Source organism: Peromyscus leucopus, chromosome 2 (assembly GCF_004664715.2).
Source record: "Peromyscus leucopus breed LL Stock chromosome 2, UCI_PerLeu_2.1, whole genome shotgun sequence".
Classification (NCBI taxonomy): Eukaryota; Metazoa; Chordata; class Mammalia; order Rodentia; family Cricetidae; genus Peromyscus; species Peromyscus leucopus.
Window position 1 is genome coordinate 117,960,015 of NC_051064.1, and position 24,202 is coordinate 117,984,216.

General features: G+C 44.5%; 1 protein-coding gene across 2 annotated transcripts; it reads right to left on the reverse strand.

Moving 5' to 3' along the window:
• Positions 1-5,434: 5,434 nt before the first annotated feature.
• On the reverse strand, positions 5,435-17,455 carry Akr1a1 (aldo-keto reductase family 1 member A1). 2 transcript variants are annotated; one of them, XM_028889683.2, is made up of 10 exons: positions 17,125-17,430; positions 11,070-11,156; positions 9,319-9,438; positions 8,867-9,018; positions 7,874-8,069; positions 7,407-7,606; positions 6,967-7,039; positions 6,754-6,840; positions 6,167-6,287; positions 5,435-5,584 (listed from the first exon to the last, which is right to left on the reverse strand). In XM_028889683.2, exons 2-9 carry the CDS (start codon positions 11,151-11,153, stop codon positions 6,177-6,179), a joined length of 1,023 nt encoding a protein of 340 aa, XP_028745516.1. In that variant the 5' UTR covers positions 11,154-11,156; positions 17,125-17,430; the 3' UTR covers positions 5,435-5,584; positions 6,167-6,176. The 2 variants fall into 2 exon arrangements, with proteins under 2 accessions (XP_028745516.1, XP_028745524.1); XM_028889691.2 differs by lacking the exon at positions 6,167-6,287 and having other exon boundaries at positions 17,125-17,455.
• Positions 17,456-24,202: the final 6,747 nt, after the last annotated feature.

Consider the following 24,202-nt stretch of genomic DNA (forward strand, 5'->3'; position numbering starts at 1 on the left):
GGTCTGAAACAGCCAATATGAGATACAGAGTGAGACCCTGCCTCAAAAAAGAAGAAGAAAAAAAAAGTTAAAACAAAGTCATTAGGATGTGTTTTAAATCTTCACTGATGTGCTGATAAGAAATTGGGTTAAGCCGGGCGGTGGTGGCACACGCCTTTAATCCCAGCACTCAGGAGGCAGAGGCAGGCAGATCTCTGTGAGTCTGAGGCCAGCCTGGTCTCCAAAGCAGTTCCAGGAAAAAGGCGCAAAGCTACACAGAGAAACCCTGTCTTGAAAAACCAAAAAAAAAAAAAAAAAAAAAAATATTGGGTTGAAGCCAGGTGGTGATGTCAAATGCCTTTAATCCCAGCACTCGGGAAGCAGAGGCAGGCGGATCTCTGTGAGTTCAAGGCCAGCCTGAGCTACAGAGTGAGTTCCAGGAAAGGTCCAAAGCTACAGAGAAACCCTCTCTCAAATGAAAGAAGAGAGAGAGAGAGAGAGAGAGAGAGAGAGAGAGAGAGAGAGAGAGAGAGAGAAAGAAAGAAAGAAAGAAAGAAAGAAAGAAAGAAAGAAAGAAAGAAAGAAAGAAAGAAAGAAAGAAAGAAAGAAAGAAAGAAAGAAAGAAAGGAATTGGGTTGAGGTGCACACCTTTAATCCCAGTATTGGGGAGGCAGAGCATCCTATCTCTGAGAGTTTGAGCCCTGCCTGCTCTACATATCAAGTTCCAGAATGACTAGAGCTACTGTAGTGAGACCTCATCTCAAAAAGAACAAAAAAGAAACAGTGGGGCGGTGGTAGTGCACGCCTTTAATCCCAGCACTCAGGAGACAGAGACAGGTGGATCTCTAAGTTCGTAGGCCAGACTGGTCTACAGAGCACGTTTCCAGGACAGCCAGGATTATTTCACAGAGAGACCCTGTCTCAAACACCTACCCACCCACCCACCCAAAAAGAAAGAAAGAAAAGGAAGGAAAGAAAATTGGGAGGGCTGATGAAATGGCTAATCAGGCCTGAGTACCCGAGTTCAATCCCTGGATCCCATAAGATGTCAGGGGAGAACGAAACTGTCTAGAGTTGTTCTGACCTCCACACTATCCTACCATTGAGCTCCATCTCTGCCCCCGATTTGATTGTCTAGAAATTCCTTAATGTAATAGGAAGCAGTAGAAGCATTCAGATACACAACCTAGGGTGAGGGGAGGAGCTCAGTGGTAAAAGTATTGTCTGCTCAGACCCTGGGTTCAATCCCTAACACCAAAGAACCAACCAACCCTGGTGCAGTTATGGAAATGAATTAGAGAAGTCAAAAGAGGATGGAGAAAGACATGGTAGTCCACACTGTTCTAGACTCAATCTTCCCTCCTCATCCTCCTCAGTGCTGGGTATCCCACATGCCTGGTTTAAGATTGGTTCCTTGCTGGGTGTGGTGGCCCACACCTTTAATCCCAGCCCTTGGGAGGCAGAGGCAGGTGGATCTCTGAGTTCAAGTCCAGCCTAGTCTACAGAGTGAGATCCAGGACAGGCTCCAAAGCTGCACAGAGAAACCCTGTCTGAAAAACAAAAACAAACAAACAAAAAATAAGATTGGTTCTTTCTGCTGGGAGATGGTGGCATAGCCTTTAGTCCCAGCACTAGGGAGGCAAAGGCAGACAAAGCTCTGAGTTCAAGGCCAGCCTGGTCTACAGAGCAAGTTGCAAGACAGCCAAAGGTATACAAAAAACCCTGTCTCAAAGAAATTAAAGGGGGGGTGTCGAGAGGGAGAGATGGGGAGACAGGGAGAGGGCGAGTGAGAGATTGGTTCCTTCTGTGAGCTAACAGAGATCTTTTTCAGGCCTCTTTCCTTGGTTCATAGATTGTGTTATGGTTTGGAGGCAAAATGTTCCTGTGCTAGGTAGTTCTATGTCAGTTTGACACAAGCTAGAATCATTTGGGAAGAGGGACTCTCAATTGGGAAAATGCCTACATAAGACTTGTCTATAGCTGGGCAGTGGTGGCGAATGTCTTTGGTCCCAGCACTCTGGAGGCAGAGACAGGCAGATCTTTGTGAGTTTGAGGCCAGCCTGGTCTACAGAGCAAGTTCCAAGACAGCCATGTCTCAAAAAAACAAAAAAAAAAACAAAAAAAAAACCAAAAACAAACAAGCAAACAAAAGATAATGCTTGCCTATAAGCAAGCTTGTTAGGACATTTTGTTAGTGATCAGTAGGGGCAGGTGACAGCCCACTGTGAATAGTGTACCCCTGGACAGGTGGTTCTGGCCTGTATGAAGAAGCAAGCTGAGCAAGCCATAGGAGAAGCTAGTAAGCCACGTTCCTCCATGGCCTCTGAATCATTTCCTGCTTCTAGGTTTCTGCCTTGATCTTGCCCTGACTTCCCTCAAAAACGGAGTATGACCTGAGAGTTGTAAGCTGAAATTAACCCTTTCCCTCCCAAGTTGATTATGGTCATGGTGCATTATGACAGCAACAGACCTAAGACAGTTCCCACAGTCTTGTTTGAACACTTGGTGCCTAGCTGTTGGTGATGGTTTGGAGGATTCCGAGATCTTTAGGAAGTGGTGCCTTACTGAAGGAAGTGGGTCACTGGGGGAAGACCTTGAGGTTTATAGCCAGCTCCATTTGATGTCTGACTGGCAATTCCTAATTCTTCAGATGTAGCCAAGCTACCTCATTCCCCCATCACCATGCCTGCCATGTCTTTCCTGCTGCAGTTGACTGTGTCCCCCAAAAACACCAGCAAAAATACACCCCTCCTTCTGTAAGTTACTTTCATCAGGTATTTGAGCACAGTGAAGATGAACTAGGACAGATGATGTGTGAACGACAATGGCCCCATCTGCTCATGTATTTGAATGCTTAATTTCTAGTTGGTGGGACTCTGGGCAAGGATTTGGGGATCTGGCCTTTGTTGGAGGAGGTGTGTCACCTTTTGAGGTTTCAAAAGCCTAAACCAGGCCCAGCCTCATTCTCTCTGCCTCCAATTTGTTGAAAAGATGTAACCTCTCTGCTACTGCTCCAGCTGTCTGTAGCCATACACCCACCACGATGATCCTGGACTCGCCCTCTGAGACTGTAAGCAAGCCCCCAATCTAAAAAAGCTTTTATTTATAAGTTTCTTTTGTCATAGTGTCTCTTCACAGTGACTGAGACAGATGTATATCCTGTTTCTTCGTGTTGCTTTGTTGCTTTCCATATGGGTCCAACTTTTTAAAATTTTATTTGCATTGGTGTTTTGTCTGCATGGATGTGTGAGAATATCAGATCTTGGAGTTACAGTTGTTAGCTGACATGTGGATGCTGAGAATTGAACCCAGGTCCTCTGGAAGAGCAGTCAGTACTCTTGACCACTGAGCCATCTCTCCAGTCCGCCCCCCCTCTTCCTTAAATAAAAAAGTATAGGCCCGGCAGTGAAGATGGTTCTCTCCTTCCACCCTCGTGTGGGTTCTCAGGGTGGAACTCAGGATGTAGCACTCACCTTTACTCACTGAGCCATCCTTTGGAGTGTTTTATTTTAAATTATGTGTATGTATCTGGGTATGTGCATCTAAGTGTATGTGGCCACAGAGGCCAGAGGTATCAGATCCTCCTGGACCTGAAGTTACAAGTAATTGTGAGCTGCCTGATAGGGGAACTGGGAATTGAACTCTGGTCCTCTGAAAAAGCAGTATGTGAGGTTTATTTTTGTTTGTTTTTTGGTTTTTTCGAGACAGGGCTTCTCTGTAGCTTTGCACCTTTCCTGGAACTCACTCTGTAGACTAGGCTAGCCTTGAACTCACAGAGATCTGCCTGCCTCTGCCTTCCAAGTGCTGGGATTAAAGGCATGTGCCACTGCTGCCCAGCCTCATTGAGCATCTTGACAACCTAATTTTAAAAAATTTTTTGAAGTCTTATGGATTCTCAGACTGGTCTCAAACTTGACCATGAACTTCTGATCCTCCTCCTTCTACGCCCCCTAGTGCTAAGATTACAGATGTTCAACCACACACTTCATTTGGTGCTGAAGATCAAACTCAGGGGTTTCACACTTGCTAGGCAAGCATTCTACCATCTGAGCCACATTCCCAGCTCCTCGAACACCATTTAATCAATCGAGCCTTTTATCACCATGCTCCTAACATTTTGGCATCATCCTCTGCCTCCCTTCACATCACTGTACTCACTTTTAGTTTCTGTCTTTTTCAGACTTTTCCAATACCTTCCAATTTCAAAGCTTTTCCCTCAGTTGTCCAATTTGGAATGTTGTTCCCACCCTCACCTCCTTTAACTAATTAATCTCTATTCATCCTTAAGATCTCAGCTGATTAAATAAGTAGGCTTCTCATGATACACTCTTCCAATCATAATTAAACTAATTATACAATTACTTAAAGTCTGTCAAGTAGACTACAGGGACCTGCATATCTTAGTTATACTATATCCCCAGGGACTAGCACTATGCTTAATCCATATGCACTTATAAATTTAGTTAATGGAGAAAAGTGTTTTAACTTGGAGGCACCACATGGATAGAATTTAGAGCCCATCTGAGTCACCAATTCCTAAAAAATCTATTAGTGACCTCTGATGAAATGATAAGTTACTTACTGTCTTAGGTGACAAGCTTTGGACCTGATACCTGCTTCCTTTAGATAGCCTATGCACACTCACTATAGTACCCAAGAAAAAAAAAGCCCACCCTCACCTTTCATAATTCTGTAAGCTGAGATCCCTAAACATCTAATATATTTGGGGGGGGGTTTCTTATTCTTTTTTTTTCAAAGATTTATTTATTATGTACACAGAAGAGGGTGCCAGATCTCACTACCGATCATTGTGAGGCACCATGTGGGTGCTGGGAATTGAACTCAAGACCTCTGGAAGAGCAGTTGGTGCTCTTAACCTCTCCAGCCCGGGTTCTTATTCTTAAATTTAGGCACTGACTAGGGCAGGAATGATATTTAAAAAAAAAAAAAAAAAAAAAAAAAAAAATTCAAGTTTTGCTTTTTTTTTTTTTTTTTTGGTTTTTCGAGACAGAGTTTCTCTATGTAGCTTTGCGCCTTTCCTGGAACTCACTTGGTAGCCCAGGCTGGCCTCGAACTCACAGAGATCCGCCTGCCTCTGCCTCCCAAGTGCTGGGATTAAAGGCGTGCGCCACCACCGCCCGGCTAAGTTTTGCCTTTTAAACCCCAATAAGAACCAGTATATCAATTGGAAGATGTCAAACTTTTGGCATTTTTGTAGAGTGCTAGGGAAGCATGTAGAACTTCTATAAATAAATAAGTGAATCAATGAACAAATGAATGAAGGAACAGTAAAAAGCCACTAGATGGCACTACCTGAATTCAGCTGTAAACAGGTCACTCCAAAGCCAATAAAGTTAAGGGCAAGTTCCAGGCAGCAATCCTGAATCTGTGTGCTATCCCTGAGGACAACTTCCCTCCCAAGCCTAACAGAACAAGTCAGTCAAGCAAACAGAGCAGACATTCCAATGGCTTTATTTTTATCAGGTGTAGCAGGCAACACTTAGCAGGAGAGCTGAAAGGAAGCTGAGAAACTATAGCCTCAGTAGGGGTCATTAAAGGGATACAGAGGGTGTCCGGCATCTCTGGGGACCCTCTTCCCATCCACCTGAAAAGAGAGACAAACAGAAGAATCCATTAGCAAGCACTGACACTCCAAAGAACCACAGTGTTACCTCCAATTCTTCTGAAGAGTTTTACCTATCTCAGCACTGTGGTAGCTGACATCAGTAGGACCCCAACCTCAATTGTTAATGCTACAGCAACAGTGATTCCAGCATCAAACCCACGGCCTGGTACGTGGTCGGCCTTACCCTTAAGCCTTCATAGTCTGAAATGGAACAATGTGCCTAGAATCTGTTTACTTCCTTATATGTAGCAGACTTCAACAAGGTTGAGAATGTATTATGAGCTCCTTTCTTTTTTATTTATTTTTATTTTATTGGTGTTTTACCTATATGTATGTCTGTAAGAGAGTGTTAGGCCCTGGCATTACAGACATAGTTGTGAGCTGCCATGTAGGTGCTGGAAATTGAACCTGGGTCCTCTGGAAGATGAGCCAGTGCTCTTAACCACTGAGCCATCTCTCCAGCCCCCTGAACTCCTCTCTTATTATTTAACTGGAGAAATTAAATAGGTGACAAGATAATCAAGAAGCAGGACTAAGACTCACAGGTTATGTATGTTATACCTGAGTCATACTAATTTTCCCAAACTTCAAGAGAATGAGACCATTGGAGCAAAGCTTGGTGTAGCCCAGCACTTGGTAGGCTGAGGCAAGAGAATGGAGAAGAATGGAGTTTAAAATGTGCCTAAAAGGAAAAAGAGGGAAACAGAAAGGCAAAGGGAAAGAAAGAGAAATCAGATAGGAGAAATGTCAGGAGTTCAAAGCCAGCCCGAGATACACGGTGAGTTCCACAAAAGCATCAACGACAGTGTAAGTCCCTGTTGGGGGTGGGGAGGGGAGAGCAGGCATGATGGCGCACACCTTTAATCCCAGCATTCAGGAGGCAGAGGCAAGCAAACCTCTATGAGTGCCAGACCAGCTAAGGCAAAATAGTGAGACTCTGTCTCAAAAGAAAAAATTAAAAAGAGGGAAGGCAGACAGAAGACAGGGAAGGAGGAAGCACAGAGAAGAAACAAGCTCTGCATCTTGGATGGCAACCCCACCAACCTTCTGTCCCTTCTCCAGCCAGCAAGCCTGAGGCCATACCTGAGCCATCACACCCCAAACCTCTTCTTCCCTGTCCCTGCTTCTGAATGGTTACACATCTTTACCGTAATCATGGGCACAATATACCGCCAATTTTTGTTCAGAGCATCTAATTGCTTCATCTCCTCAGGGCTGAAGGTGAAATCAAATACCTGGGAGACAGAAAAATCAGCCTTGTGAGTGGTAGCTGGAGTCTCTCAATACTGGCTTCTTAGCAGGCAGAATCAGGGCCAGATATCTCAATAGATTAAAGAAGACAGAACCTAATGACCAAGTACCTGAATGTTCTGAAGGATTCGAGAAGGAGTGATACTTTTGGGGATACAGATTACTTTCCGCTGAACCTGCCATCTAGGTGGGGAATGAAGATAAGGAATATGGGTTAGTATTCAGAAACATTATTTTAATCTTCCCTAAATCCTAGACCACCTGAGCCTGATTAGAATAGCTGACATGCCTTACTATAGCCTCACTCCAGACCACATGGTAAAATCCTCAGTCTTATTCTGGCAAATTAAAAAAATAAAAATAAAATAAAAATAAAAAATTCCTTGAGCTAAGTGTGGTGCACACCTTTAATCCTAGCACTCTGGAGGCAGAAGTAAGTGGATCTGTTAGTTCCTGGCCAGCCTGTCTCAAAAAAATAATTCCCTCAGTTCTTGCCTCCCAATCAAGTCTTTCCCTTACCAGAGGCCTGTTCCTTAAAAATGTCCCATACCTGAGCAAGATCTGAGCTGGAGATCGGCCGTGTTTTTCAGCTAGTGCCAAGACCACTGGTTCCTCAAGCAGGACCGGCTCATCAGGATGGCGCCAGGCACGATCAGAGGAACCCAAGGGGCTGTAAGCAGTCACCTCCAAGCCTCGTGCTTGACAGTGAGCAATGAGCTCATTTTGAGCCAGGTATGGATGGCATTCCACCTGAAACAAGTAACAATGCTTCAGCATGGGGTGACCACACCCACTTATTAAACTCTGGTTATAATAGCCCTCCACTGTTGACCTCTAAGCCCACTGGTTCTCACTGGTGAGTTCATGCTCTTCCAGGACTTCAAATCCACCTTTATACAGAGAACTCCTTCAACAACATTCTGACAACTTGCCATCTCCACTACGGAGACTCTTCACCTGATGACTCATGCTCTGTACACATAACCCATCTTCCACTGATCGATCTGCAGTGCTTACCTGCAAGACAGCTGGGCGCACAGAGGCCACACTGAGGACATCATCGATCTGCCGGCTGTTGAAGTTGGACAAGCCCAGGGCTTTCACCAGCCCCTTTGCCACCAGTGCCTCCAGAGCCTTCCAGGTTTCCTTATAGTGGGTAGAGTCATATCGGATGGTTCCATCGGCATTCTTGGGAAAGAGATTGTCTCCCCGCCTGAGTATAACAGAACCCCCCAAGTGTCAGCAAAAAAGTCAGGATTCTGCTCTGCCTGCTTATCCTGCTATTCTATGTGCTATACCTTAAGACCAAGGGGTAAAGTGACAAGAATTAGGAACAGCAATGCTTTCTTATCCTTCTAGTTTATAACTCAGGTATTACTTCTACATGGAATGCCCACCCCTTCTTCTCTTTTTCATAGGCCCAGAATCTTTTTTTTTAATTCTTTGGTTTTTCAAGACAAGGCTTCTCTGTGTCAGCCCTCACTGTCCTGGAACTAGTTCTGTAGACCAAGCTGGCCGCAAACTCAGATCCGCCTGCCTGTGCCTCCCAGGTGCTGGGATTAAAGGCATTTGACACAACACCTGGCTGAGAGGCCCAGATTCTATCTCCTTTTCTCTAGTACAGCTTCCTTAATGCCATGTTCCTCAGGAGGAGTTCTGCCCATCTGACAAGGGCGCAGTGCTAATATAAGACTTCTCAGACTCTCTGTTGAGAAACACTCACAGCCAAAACCTTGGGGGACCTACTGTAGATGAAGAGCAGCATGTTTCCTGATTGAACAATAGAGCACTGGAGACCACTCATATAAATGCAGGGTACATGCTGTTATCCTTATTATATACCTAATCACCTGGCTGCAGGAAAGGCAAGGATCCCATGGTACATAGGCTCTTCTGCTTGTTGCACAGATAAATGTTCTTATCCTGTTCTGCAGCTATGAACATAATAAATTACTAACACTACCACACCCAACCCCCAGCTTCCAGAAAAGTTGCAGGGGCAAGGCTTACTCAAAGGCGTAGGGCCAGTGTATCAAATAGAGGTCCAGATACTCCAACTGGAGATCAGCCAGGGTCTTCCGGAGGGCAGCTTCTACATCCTCAGGGTGGTGCTTAGTGTTCCACAGCTTGGATGTCACAAACAGCTCCTCTCGAGGCACGGCCTGTGACAGAGGCAGAGCCTACTGTGAGAAGAGCCCTGGGAACCCAATCTTACCTACCCACACCTATAGGAGAAGAACAGAAGTATGCCCCAGAATGTGACCCAATGCAAAATCATAAACTTAAAATATGAGGTTTTCTTTTTAATGCCATCATGTAATTCTCAAGCATGAACTTTACAGATGACAATGTCAAAAAGCTGGACATGCTGGGAGCTGATGCCAGTTTCCCTCATCCAAGACCAAGTCCCAGCTGCCACTCTAAGTTCTCTTATCCCATTTCTTTGTGTCCCCAGTTCTCACCTTGCCTGGTCCCACATTTTCCTTCAGGGCCTCCCCAATTTCAGTCTCGTTGCCATAGACAGTAGCACAATCAATGTGGCGGTAACCTACACTAAGGGCATATTTGATGGCTGCTTTCACCTGCCAAGGAGGGAAACAGAGATGTCAGTTTCACTGGTCTGAGCTGCTAAGGGAGAAGGAGAATATGAAGGTCACCCATGCAGGTCAGAGGGAGAAGATGAAAAATGATCCTAGGCTAGGAATATAGCTCAGATGGTAGACTGCTTGCCTAGCATGTATGAAGTCCTAAATTTGATCTCTAGAATAAACAGAATGTGCTGGCTTATGCCTGTAAATCGGCACTCCGGAGATAAAGGCAGAAGGATCAGAAGTTCAAGCTCAAGTCTGGAGAAATGGCTCCAGACTTTAATGGCTCCCCACCTGAGTATAACAGAACCCCCCAAGTGTCAGCAAAAAAGTCAGGATTCTGCTCTGCCTGCTTATCCTGCTATTCTATGTGCTATACCTTAAGACCAAGGGGTAAAGTGACAAGAATTAGGAACAGCAATGCTTTCTTATCCTTCTTATTAAACTCTGGTTAATCATCTGGCTGCTGCTCTTCCAGAGGACCTGGGTGCAGTTCCCAGCATCTACAAGGTAGCACATAATCGTCTATAACTCTGGTTCAAGGAATCAGATGTAGTCTTCTGACCTCTCTGAGCACCAGGTATACATATGGTATACATACATATACAAAGGCAAAACATTCATCAACAAAACATAAAATAAATAAATCTAAAATTAAAAAAAAAAAAAGTTCAGCCGGGCGGTGGTGGCGCACGCCTTTAATCCCAGCACTCGGGAGGCAGAGTCAGGCGGATCTCTGTGAGTTCGAGGCCAGCCTGGGCTACCAAGTGAGTCCCAGGAAAGGCGCAAAGCTACACATAGAAACCCTGTCTCGAAAAAAAAAAAAAAAAAAAGTTCACCTCAAATGCCTTTAATCCCAGAACTCAGGAGGCAGAAGCAGACAGACCTCTGTGAGTTTAAGGCCAGCCTGGTCTACAGAGCTAGTTCCAGGACAGCCAGGACTACAGGGAGAAACCTTGTCTTGAAAAACAAAACAAAATAAAATTCAATTAAAAACTTTTCCAAACTCGCTGGGCAGTGGTGACAACACACCTTTAATTCCAGCACTGGGAGGCAGAAGCAGGCAGAGCTCTGTAAGTTCAAGGCCAACCTGGTCTACAGAGTGAGTTCCAAGACAGCCAGGGCTGTTACACAGAGAAAACCTGTCTTTAAAAAAAAAAAAAAAAAAAAAAAAAAAAACCCACACAAACAAAACAAAAAAAAACCAAACAAAAAATTTTTTCCCTAACTCTTGTCTATAGAGTTGACCCAGTAACTTCCCAAGCTTTGGACTATGCTCCCAACTCCAAAATATGCACTTGAGGAGGGCCCAATTCTCAGGAGATGTAATCACAACATGGGGTGTTAAGTGGGACTAAGAGCTCAGACCTGGAAACAGAGACCTCAACTCTGCCATAGCACTATGTAGAGATGCTCTGCAGCCGTCAGTTCCCTCTGAGTTAGCTGGGGAAACTAAGGGCTCATGGGTGTCCCTTCTTCCCGCATCTCTTCCCACTGCCCTCACTTATCCTTACCAGAAAGGTAACGGGTTACTGGAGAAAATACAGGGCACTTCTTTCAAATCCCTCCTATTCCATGACAAGAGATCCAAGTGGTCTCTCTGTTGTTCCTTCCCAATCACTCACCTGGCCAGGCTCACTCTTCCATGTCCCCAGACCAATCAGAGGCATCTTCTGTCCAGTGTGCAGGAGGACACAGGAAGCCATCATCCCCTAAAACACAGATAGAAAAAAATGGTGAGGAAGTTAGTGCTGCCTTGAGCCTCACCATCCACTGCTGCATACACGGCTCAGGAAAGGAGTAGACAGGAGTGGTGGCAGATGTGGGAAGCAAACACCTCATTATAACGGCTTGTGAGCAGAGACGGAGACAAGGTCCCGGAAATCAACCAAACCCAGTAGCTCCTGGACAAATACTAACCAGACCACTGGCCTGGCTGGCCTTCATACAGCAAGGCTAAAGACCAGGGTTCAAAAGCTCCAGTTTCTGACGGTCAGAGAGTAGCTCAGTGGTACACTTGTCTAGCAACAAACACAAAACACAAATCGAACACAGCATGGGAAACTGAGGTCGGAGGATCAAAAGTTCCAAGCCAGCTTGTATCAAGAAATCAAAAACCCTTCCCAGCACTCAGAAGGCAGCTCTCTGTGAGTTCGAGGTGAGCCTGGTCTACACAGTGAGTTCTAGGCCAGTCAGGGATATTAAAAAACAACCAAAAACTAAACCAAAACCAAAACAAGTTCCAACAAACGCAAAGCACCAGGCAAATAAGCCAGGTCTCAGGCCGTGCAGGACAAACAAAGGCCATTATGAGACCGAGTGCCACAGCAGAGCAGGCCCAGAAAAGGATGGCTCTTCTAAGGATGACATGAGTATCCCCAGCAGGAACATTTCAAATTCAGAAATGCAAACTTTCAAACACAGAGAGACTAGACTCTCTGAATCCCTCTCAGACTTGACTGACTGGCCAAGTTCAGAGGCTTGAGCTGGATCCTTCAAGCAAAATATACTACTTACCATTTTTCAGACGAGAAAATAGGATCAGAAAGGTAAACTTATTTGTCCCATATAGACAGCAAAGTGGAAAAAATTAAGGATATAAGGAAAAGCTTCAAGAGACAGGTAAAAACATTATATAAAAAATTTTATATCTATCTATATATATATATATATATATAAAATCTATAAAAAATTTATCTCACTTGGCTGTGGTGGCTCACGCCTTTGATTCCAGAACTTGAAAAGCCAGCTTGTTTACGTAACAGATTTCGGGCCAACCAGAGCTATATATAGTAAGATCCTATCCCAATAAATAAATTATATATATACATCCACATATATACTCACATGTATATATATATTCCTTACAACACACACACACACACACACACACACACACACACACACACACACATCATGTCCTATAGAAAAGGAAATGAATTCCACAAAACAAAGTCGTATTAATTACTGATTCTGGATTTTAAGATGTTTGGATGGAGACTAGAGAGATGGCTCGGTGGTTAGAAGCACTAGTTGCTTTCCTAGAGGACCCAAGTTGTACTGCCAGCACCATGGCAGCTCACACCACCTGTAATTCCGGATACTACGCCTTCTTCTGGCCTCCTCAGGCACTGCCTCCTTAGACTTGAAAGTCATATTATGGTAAAGGCAAACTAGATTCATTCCTGTTTATGATCAAATCTGTTTCTCAAGGATTAGATTATGCCCCACCTGTAACTTTACCTACAAATGGTTCTGTACTGCCTGCTTCAGAGAATGGCAACCAAGTCTTTGTTTCAAAAGGTTATTATAACTACCTTGTTATGTTCTGCTTCTGTAACCCTGCCTATTTCCCTGCTAAATCCCCCATTTGGAAACCCCCTACCCCTGAGCTTCCCCACTTAAAATGTTGATCTATTGAATCCCACCTTAAGGGGAGGTAGCCTGTGTACACAAATAAATTATTAGTAAATAAATTAATCAAAAGATAAATTGATTGCTTTAATTAATTTTGCTCTGACGATTTGGGTTGATGGTCTTTCACCTCTTTGGGATTAACATCTTTAGGATTAACAACAGCTCAGTGGTGGAATACTGACCTAACACGTTTGGGACCCTAGGTTCAATACTCAGTAAGTAGGGAGGAAAATGAACCAGAGGTATCAAAAAGAGAAGGGAGAGGGAATATTTACTCTAAGAGCCAATGAAGTAGAAATAACCTTTCCCCTTGATCTTATCAGTACCACAAATAGGCTCCTGGGACTGATCTACCTGCCAGTAACATCTTCATAAATATGACCTTTGTTCCCAAGTTTTGAAAGATGTATGGGAAGGCAGGTAATAATACAGTTTGTGAGTAAACAGACATACCAAAATTGCTTTCCTAGTATTTCTGACTGAAAGAATTTTTATAGCCTTGCAAAACTTGAATATAAAAGCCATTCTTTCTGCTAAAACTACAACAAAACCAGTCAATCCAGGCAGCAAGCCAAATTGCCAAGTGCAATGATCTTTGTAACCACAGACTTCCTAAGGATCAAGCAAGCAGCTCTAAGGCTAAGTTCCTGCAGGGGCTTGATAGGAAACAATAAGGTGTTTACTTCCCCCAGCGCATGAGAAGGCTCTGAAATTACAAGGGTGGAGACTGAACAAAGGCCTAGCTTATAGGGAACATGGAAGAAACCTTAATCTTGCTTCTTCATTCCTTTTGCAGGTGAAACTAAAAACCAAAGGAGTGGGGTAAAAGGCAGAAGGAACAAACAAAGATCTGTAAATAATAAGAACTTCCGAGAAGGGAATGGAAGGGCCACAGCAGAAGACAGATTCCAATCAGGTCAGAAAGTAATCTCTGCTGGCTTGTGATTTTCTGGTAGTCTGCTTTAGGCACCAACGACTTTCCACACAACCCAGTAGAGCTGCTGACGAGACAAAAAGGAAGTGTTTCCTGACTTTGAAGACCTTCCCTCTGCGTCCCACCAATGCCAGTGTCCTCTGACTGTTTCCCCATCCTCTTCGCTTTTTCCTTTGGTCAAATTTGTGTTTTCAGAAACCATCTAAAACCCTCACTTTCCCTACACCAGTTTAGCATGCTTAGTTCTTCTGGGCCTTTCTACCAGAATGATCAACAGGTGCCCAAGGGTGCAGGACAGTCGAGGATCTAGAAATGCACAAACCTGGGTTTGAATCTCAGCTCCACTATGCCAAGAGATAACTACATCTAAAGCAGTATGCACATTATCTAACTCATTCTCTTCTTTCTGTATACTCTAATTCACCAGAGACCCAAAGCCTTGGATAGCAAGTATTAAAACAAACCTGGGCCGGGTAGTGGTGGCACACACCATTAATCCCAGCACTCAGGAGGCAGAGCCAGGTGGATTTCTGTGAGTTCGAAGGCCAGCCCTATCTACAGAGTGAGATCCAGGACAGGCACCAAAACTACACAGAGAAACCCTGACTCAGAGAAAAAAATTAAATTAAATTAAAAAAAAAAATTATTCTGGTAAAACAAACCAGAAAACATGTTCACAGTATTATTCATGGAACTCTTTAAAAAGTTATCTAATGGGCAACCTGAGTTCAATTCTGAGCATCCATCCATAGTAGAAAGAACCAATGTCTGAAGTTACCCTCTGACCTCCACACCCACTCATACAGTAACAACAAAATAATGGAGCTTTTATCTTCTCCTGCACTTTTAAGAACTCTGCTTGAAAAATCATCCTAAATATGTAATACTGGTCCAGACTTGTTCCGTTTGCTGCATTCTATTAGATCACTGCATGGCTGTGGTAGCTCCCATCTTTAATCCCAGCACTCGGAGGCAGAGGAGGTAGTTTAAGGCCAGCTTGGTCTACAGAGTGTGTTCCAGGAGAGCCAGGGATACACAGAGAAACCCTGACTTGAAAAACAAACAAAAATATCCTGTTAGAAGCTGGACATTGGGAGGCAGAGGCATGGACTGACACAAAACAAACAAAATAAATAAATAATAATAATAAACATACAAGCCCAAAACCTTCCAACTCTCTAAAAATATATACTTCCTGAGTCAGGTGTGATGGTGCACGTTAGGCTAAATAAGGCAAGACGCCACAAGTTCATGGTAACACTACACTACATACTAAGACCCTGTCTCAAAAACACCAAAAGTAAATATTAAAATAAATATATACAATCCCTGAGACTGGAATATAAATCTTTCCCATGTATTTACCTCCTCTGTCCTTGCCCTATCTATGACCACTACCATCCCTTGCCTAAACCAGCCATTACTTTTAATTTGGACTTGTTCAAAATCCATTCACCAAATCCAGTCATGTGACTCCTTGGCTCATAGTGTTCAGCAATTCTACCAAGATTAAAGTCCAAACTCCTTTAAAACTGGCTGCCACATTCCTCATTTCCCCAGACTCTGTGAACAAGCAGCACATGACTGCGGGTCTCTGCACATTTTCTTTCCCCAAACTTCACACCTGCCTAGCTAATTGTTACTTACCACTGAGTTAGCACTTGGAATTTCTGGTTCCTCCCTGAAACTTTTTTCTTCTTCTTCTTTGTTTGATTGTTTATTTGTTTATTTTCGAGACAGGGTTTCTCTGTGTAGCTTTGGAGCCTGTCCTGGAACTCACTCTGTAGACCAGGCTGACCTCAAACTCACAGAGATCAGTCTGCCTCTGCCTCTCCAGGCTGGGATTAAAATTCTGGGCTGGAGGTGTAGTTCAGCTGGTAAAGTGCTCTTCCCCCGGGGTTTGACTCCCCCAGCACTTCATAAATACCCAGACAGTGACAAACTCCTACAATTCCAGCACTCAGAAGGTTGGAGGCAGGAAGACGAGAGAATTCAACATCAACCTTGGCTACATATCACAAGTTCAAGGCAAGACTAAGATACAAGAGACCCTGTCTCTGCAGTTGGAGAGATGGCTCAGTTGTTTAAGTCTTGTTTCTCCCACAGAGCACCTGGGTTTGATTCCCAGAACCCACATACTGGCTGACAATCACCCATAACTCTAGTTCCAGCGGATCCATTGCCTTCTGACCTCCACGGGCACCAGGCACCCACACGGTGCACATGCATACATGCAAACAAAACATTAATAGGCATAAAATAAACAAATCTTTAGAAAACATTCTTAAGAGACTCTGTCTGAAAAAAATACATATAAATAATAATCAATCCCACCGGACCAGAAAGGATCATACTAAAATCAAACCTGTATTACAGATTAAAAAATGGAACCTTGGAAAAGTAACAGGCCTAATCAGAACCTAGGGAGGTCCTACAGTCCTGATTATGGAGTCTAAATGGTAAAGTCCATTAATAGTAGGCTCGATGAAGTGAAGGTTCGTGTATTTTCACTTTAAAAGAGCTCGGTGGCAACAGGATATCTACATAACATGTCCGAGTTTTCTCAACCCAAGGCGACATTTCTCGCTCCCACTTCCGCCACTTCCTCGAATCATCCCAGAAGCCCCCATTAGGAAAGGCAGAGGCCCTAGAAATGTCGTGCAGATGAGAAAACAGGGATGGCAACTAAAATTTACAAAGCACTTGATATATACCAGGCGCATTCAAAGGTTTATCCCAGTTCTCGCTATAGCACCGATGTCCTGCTCATTCCAGCTCTAAGGAAACAGAGGTGGAGAGACACACAGGTTATCTGGGAACAAACAGAATATGCGGAAGAGCTCAAATCGGAAACTAAATCACATCCGTCTAAATGACGACGCTCCCTGCTCAATCTCGGGCCGACCCCGGCTTCTTCCTCGGGGGGAAAAAAAAATGGGCTAGCCACATCCGCCTAAATGACGACGCTCCCTGCCCAACCTCGGGCCGACCCCGGCTTCTTTCTTCCTCAGGGGGAAAAAAAAAAAAAATGGGCTAGCCAGCCACATCCGCCTAAATGACGACGCTCCCTGCTCAACCTCGGCCGACCCCGGCTTCTTCCTCAGGGGGAAAAAAAAAATGGGCTAGCCAGCCACATCCGCCTAAATGACGACGCTCCCTGCCCAACCTCGGGCCCGACCCCGGCTTCTTCCTCAGGGGGAAAAAAAAAATGGGGTAGCCACATCCGCCTAAATGACGACGCTCCCTGCTCAACCTCGGGCCCGACCCCGGCTTCTTCCTCAGGAGAAAAAATTTCTTTAAAAAAAAGGCCAGTAGTAGGAAGAACTCACCTTGGCAGTGAGCGCAGGCTGCGGAGAAGACAATGTGGGCAGAATTGAGCTCTGCACTCCAGTACTGGGCCGACAGGCCCGGGCTTAAGTCCGGCGGTGAGGACGAAACCCCACCCCAGGGAGGAGCGAGGGCCCCGCTTCCAGAATCACGCGCGGGACGGACTAGTCCCCCGCTGTCCTGTGAAGAGGAACCGCCGGTAGAAGCCAGACCAGGGACTTTGCACATCCCTCCCCTGGGAACCTCAAACTCCACAGCGAGCTTCTAGAAGGGTCGGGGGTCCGCAAACTGCGCGTGCGCACAGGCTACGTGGACAGTCATGCGCGGCTGGCCGCACCTCCAACCGTCCCACAGTGCACCGCGCAAGCACCTCTCTAGGCATAGATTCCTGTACTTCCTGGAGAATGAGATCCTCTATGATACCTAGTGGGTCCTTCTAGCCACCTGTCCTTCCTCTACAGTGGAGGGCTGGTTCTCAGAACCGGAGCAGTGAAAATCTGGGCTCTGCAGACCCCTTTCTAGAAAGTTACAGATTTCTCAGTGAATACTTTGCCCTGGCGCTGTGCTAAAGACTTCATAAATATGGGCTGGGGATGTAGCTAAATTAATACAGTGCTTGCTTAACATAAAGTTCTGGGTTCAAAATCCCAGCCCTGCATAAAACCGGTTTTGAAGCCGGGCGGTGGTGGCACACGCCTTTAATGCCTGCATTTGGGAAGCAGAGCCAGGCGGATCTCTGTGAGTTCCTGGCAGCCTAGTCTACAGAGTGAGTTCCAGGACAGGCACCAAAACTACAGAGAAACCCTGTCTCGGGGGAAAAAAAAAAAAAAGAAAAGGTTATGATGCCAGCACTCGGGAGGGGGAGGCAAGAAGGATCAGAAGTTCCAAGTTGCAGAGGATATAGTTCAATTGATAGAGCTCTTGCCTATTAATGCCCTGGACTCAAACCTCAGCCCTAAAGGGTGGTTGTACTTTCATCTGAGCCCTCAGGATGTGAGGGCAGGAAGAGTAGGAGTTCAAGGCCATCCTCTCCTACCTACAGAATGAATTTTGAGGCCAGCCTGGGATACATGAGACCCTTGTTTAAAAATAAATAAACAAACAAACAAATAAATAAATAAATAAATCTTGGAATGCAAAGAAGCCATCCTCTCCTACAGTGGGGAAATGGAGGTGAGCAGAATCAGAAGGTTCAAAGTTTCTTGCCTCCTACACAGTGAGTTTGAGGCCAGCCTGAGATTCATGATCCCCTATCTAAAAGGAAAAATTTGGAGCAGTCGAGATGGCCGAGGGGTACAAGGAGGGTGAGAACACTTTTTCAGAAAATTCAAGTTCAGTTCCCAGCTCTTATGTCAGGAGGCTTACAACTATTTGTAACTCCAGCTCTAGGGAATTTAATACCTTTTTCTGGCCTCTATGAGCACCTACATACAGGTGACACACATAGATAAAAATAAATTCATAAATAGAATTTAATTGAATCATGATATACAACTCCAGGCTTTTTTTTTTTTTTTTTTTTTTTTTTTTTTTGCGTAGAGGTTGGTTTATATCTGTTTGGGGGCTTTGCTGTTGTTGTTTTTGAGACAGGGTCTCACTATGAGGCTCTGGCTGTCCTGGAACTCACGATGTAGACCAGCCTGGCCTCCAAATCATGGAGCTCTGCCTAGCTCTGCCTCCTAAATGCTGAGATTAAAGACATGCACGAGATATTTTTCTTTTCTGTTTAAAAATATTATGTTATTGGGGCTGGAAAGATGGCTCAGTGGTTAAGAGCACTGCCTGCTCTACCAGTGGACCTTGGTTCAGTTCCTAGCACCCACATAGCAATTCACAACTGTCTGTAACTCAAAGATCTGACATCCTCACAAAGATATACAAGCAGGCAAAACACCAATGCACATAAAATAAAAAAAAAAAAACAATTATGCAGGGCATGGTGGGGCACACCTTTAATCCCAGTGCTTGGGAGAGAGGCAGGCAGATCTCTTGAGTTTGAGGCCAGGCTGGTCTACTGAGTGAGTTACAGGATGGCCAGGATTATCAGAGAAAACTGTCTCAAAAAATTTAATTTTATGTGTATGTGTGTGTGCCTTAGTATATGTCTGTGTACCACATCCATGCAGGAGCCTGAGGAGGTCAAAAGTGACTTAGACCAACAGGTCATTCTTCAGGGACAGGTCCTGAGAGAGAGGACCAAGAGATGAGAAGATAAGGAGACAGATGAATTTGGGATGGGAGGTCTTGCACAAGCTATTCCAAGCAAGCCTATTAGGAATTACAGCATCTTAAATACTAATTCCAGCGGAGAAATGGGACAGAGTCAGCAGAAATTATCACACAATGGTAGTAAGTCAGAGGGAAGCTAATCAAACAGTGTTGCATAAGGGGAACACAGGGTATCTCAAGAACATTACAGACCAAGCTCACGGAACCCCTCAGACTGATAACCATAGCCCCACACAGTGGGAAGAGTTGGGTTCTCAGGATCTGAAGCTTCAGCTCCCCCAAGGCCCTGGCTTCAGGCCATTACTTGCCTTGCCAAGCATGTTCCTGGTTTTCAGAAGAGCTATGTTCCTTCTCCATACATCAGGGCCTCAGGAAAAGCCTCGGTCAATCTGGCCCTCAACAAGAAGAGTGTCAGATCCCCTAGAACTGGGTTAGTGAGGGTTGTGAGCTGTCATTTGGGTGCTGGGAACTGAATCCTGGTCCTCTGCAAGAGAAGCAAGTGTCTTCTTAATTGCTAAGAAGTCTCTCCAACTCTCCCACTGCCCTTTTTGAGACAGTTTCATGTAACCCAGACCCCAGATGGGCCTGAAACTCCCCTCACATATCTGAGACTGGCCTTGAACTCCTGATCTTCCTGCCCCTACCTCCTGAAAGCATAGTTTTAGGATTACAGGGGTGAGACAGTATGCCTGATTTAATACCCTTCACACACACACACACACACACACACACACACACACACACACACACACCCCTTAATCCCATCATTTAGGAGGTTAAGGCAAGAAGTTCAATATCAAGTTTAAGAGCAGCTTGGGCTAAGTAGTAAGTTCCAGACCAGCCAGACTACAAAGGGAAACTCTATAATTCTGCCTCAAAAAAGGTATGGTGGCGCCGGGCGGTTGTGGCGCACGCCTTTAATCCCAGCACTCGGGGCAGAGCAGGCGGATCTCTGTGAGTCGAGGCAGGCTGGCTACCAAGTGAGCTCAGGAAAGCGCAAAGCTACACAGAGAAACCTGTCTCGAAAAAAAAAAACAAAACAAAACAAAAAAAAAAGTATGGTGGCATATATCTGACAATGCTGGGAAGAGAGTTTCGTAATTTAAGGTTAGCCTTGACTACATTAGTCTTGCAGAGAGGGGAGCTGGCTATATTGCCCAGGCTAGCCTACAATACCTGTGTTTAAGCGAACCTGCTTTAACGTCCCTGGTTTGAGACTACAGGCATGTGCCACCAACCCTTGGTTATTTTTATTTTTTTTTCAAAATTTTTCTTATTTTATGTGCAAAGGTGTTTGCCTGTATGTGTGTCTATGTACCATAGGTATGGCTGGTGCCCAGAGAAAACAGAAGAGCGTATCAGATCCTCTGGAACTGGAGTTATAGATGATTGTGAGCTGTCATATGACTTGGGAATCAAATCCAGGTCCTCTGGAAGAGCAGCCAGTGGTCTTAACTACTAAGCTCTTAAGCATTATCTTTCCAGCCCTTATTTTATTTCCTATAAGTCTTTTTATAGTGTGATATAGCATAGATACAGAAATGTACAAATCCATGGTGTTTTTTTTTGCAATGCAACCACAATCTGGATAAGGTACAAATGTCACCAGCATATCAGATACTTGCAAAGGGAGATATTTGTGACGCATTTTACAAATTAGACTGAAAGAGATTAAAACAATTTATAATCTGTCCTAAATTATATAGCTAGCCTGGCGGTGGTGGTACATGCCTTTAATCCCAGCACTCAGGAGGCAGAGATAGGTGAATCTCTGAGTTGAAGGCCAGCCTGGTCTACAGAGAAAGTTCCAGGACAGCCAGGGCTACACAGAGAAACCCTGTCTCAAAAAAAGAACAACAAAATTACAAATATGAAATAGTCCTGTCAATTTGAATTGAATTCTGCATTTAGGTTTTCTTTTCCTTGGCAGAAGTGGTCAAGATCCAGGGTTGTCTGGGTATAGCTCTTGTCTTTCCCCCCACCTGTCTCCTCTGTACTTCATCTCTCCTCCCTTTAGGAATCAGTCCATCCCTCCTGCCCATTACTTCCCACCTACTTTCTGAAGTAATATCTTCATAAACCAAATTGCCACTTCAGGGATGGTGTTAATAGGCCAGTGACATGCGAGCTGAGAATGAATGCACCAAGACAGAAAACAAAAGGGAAATGTATTAAGTACACTGTGGTACATCCCCAGTGGACAGGAGAGTACAAACTTGGCAGCAGAGGCATTTTAAGAACTAACTTTCCCAGAGGCATTTGTGTGAGGGCTGTCAGATGATGTTTCAGTGTCAGGGAATCTCTGCTATTCAGATCTAACAGATGGGATACCCCTGTGCACTCATATGTGAATTATTAGGTGAACATTATTTTGAACCTCATTATTTTGCCAAGGAGTAAGCTTTACAGAGTAGGTTATCAGTTTTAGGGACTGTGCAAGGCAAGCATTAGTCATAGTGTGTGTGTGTGTGTGTGTGTGTGTGTGTGTGTGTGTGTGTGTGTGTGTGTGAAACTTCTGATAGCTTGAGCCTGTTTATTAAAGGCAGGGCTTGTTAAGGTTAACTCCTTCTGGATCTGTCAGAATCAGCAGAGGCCTTACTCTGAGCTCAACCCACTTTGAAATAAAGCAGCCTTATTCTGAGGCTAGAATAGTTTAGCACAGCTATCCCTCCCAGAGCAGTGTCCATACAGATGTCCAATATGTCACTCTATCATAGTAATGGCAATTAGGAGCCAGGTATGGTGGCATATGCTTAAAACCCCAACACTCTGGATAAGGACTGAGGCAGGAGAATTGACCTAAGTTTAAGGCCAATCTGGGCTACAAAGATTCTAGGCCTGCCTGAACTACAGTGAAACCCTGTCTCAAAAAATAAGTAAATTTGCCAGGCAGTTGTGGTGTATGCCTTTAATCCCAGCACTTGAAAGGCAGAGGCAGGCAGATTCTGTGAGTTAGAGGCCAGCTTTGTCTACATAGTGAGTTCCAGGACAGCCAAGGCTACATACAGAGAAACCCTGTCTTGAAAAACAAAACAAGGGGCTGGGGATTTAGCTCAGTGGTAGAGCGCTTGCCTAGCAAGCACAAGGCCCTGGGTTCAGTCCTCAGCTCTGAAAAAAAAAAGAAAAGAAAAACAAAAACAAAACAAAAATTAAATTCAGATTCCACTTCATTGTATCAGAATTTAGAATCCCTCAAGCACATCTTAGCCCCACAGATTTACCATCAAGAGACACATACTATATTTCCCATTGAGTGGCCCCTGCAGGTGTCAAACAGGGAAGTGGGCTTCAAGAAGAGACAAGAATGAAAACCCTGTGCAGATTGATTTCATCAACCTGGATCATTCGGTGAGTCTAATGCCTGGTAGTTCACTGTCATCAGACTTAAACAGAGTATAATTTGGGGAATGGTTTCCAGGCAACCATCAGTCCAATCAGTCCATTCCAGGTGCACAATAAAGCTTAAGGTGTCACTATATCATGAAGGTGGGTTCTATAGCTAACAGGCCTAGAGTCTAGTGTGGTCTCTGATTGATAGCATAGATGTCAGCAGGCCATAAAGTACATGTGACATCTCCCCTAAGGATGGGTAATGTTCTAGGGAGGGGAGAGTCTGGGATAACCATTATGGGGAATTTGGATTAGGGTCTGCCTCTATAGCAAAAGATGGGTGAGGTCTGTCTCCACATATAGCAAAGTGGTCACTAGGTGGTCAAAAAAAAAAAAAACTGCTTGGCTTTTCTGGATGGAATTTGATTTTTATCTCCTCCACTGATGAGACACCCCTGCATAATTAACATTCCTGGTTCTGTTAGTGCTTCTCTGTGAGTACAAGGACCTTTGCAACCCCAGCATCCCATCTTAGTACTTCCAACATCTTCTGCAAGGTCTAGTGGGCCCTCTTTTCTTTTTCCTGCTGAATCTGGCTTCTTAAAAGTCTGAAGTCCAACAATCAGTAGTGACCTTGCCAACTAATGAAGTGCTGAGTCATTGCTGTAACCCAGATGCCTCCTGTCTCAACTCCGAGACTACAAAATGTCACGTGTGAAGTGCAACCCCAGGCCACCAAGGATTTTTCTAGTTGGGTTGGATGTGTATTGTTTACGAGAACTAATCTGTTTGCTGAGGAATGTGGTGGATCAGGTCTCTAATCCCAGTACTTGGAAATTGGAGGAGGCAAGAATATCAGTAGCTCAAGATCAGCCTTGGCTATATAACAAGTGAGAGGCAAAGCTGGGCTTCATGAGACCCTGACACAAAATAAATAAATAAAAATCATAATTTTGAATGATACAGTTCATGATTGGGGAATTACCCTAGTTTGCTTTCTATTCCTATGATAAGACTCTGATCAAAACAAACTTGGGGAGGAAAACGTTTATTTCATCTTACACTTCCAAGCCACAGTCTATCACTGAATGAAGTCAGAACAGGAACTCAAGCAGGAACCTGGAGGCAGGATCTGAAGCAGAAGCCAGGGAGAACCATGGTCTTACAGATACAATCTGGCTTACAGATACAATCTGGCTTACAGATACAGCCCAGGAACACCTGGTCAGTGTTGCTACCGTGCACAGAGGGTTGCAGCCTCTCACATCATCATTAATCAAGAGAGCACCCCCCACAGACACGCCCACAGGTCAATCTGATGGGGGCCATTCCTCAACTGTGAGGGTCCCTCTTCCTGGGCGGCTCTTACTTGTTGTGTCAAGCTGACAAAAACTAACCTGCTACAGAATATTTGTTTACATTGTAAAGATGTGTCCCTGCCTAAGGCATCTTCTGATTGGATTAGTGAAGTAAAAGGTAGCTATATAAAGAATAGCTAGGCAGGAGAGAATAGGCAGGACT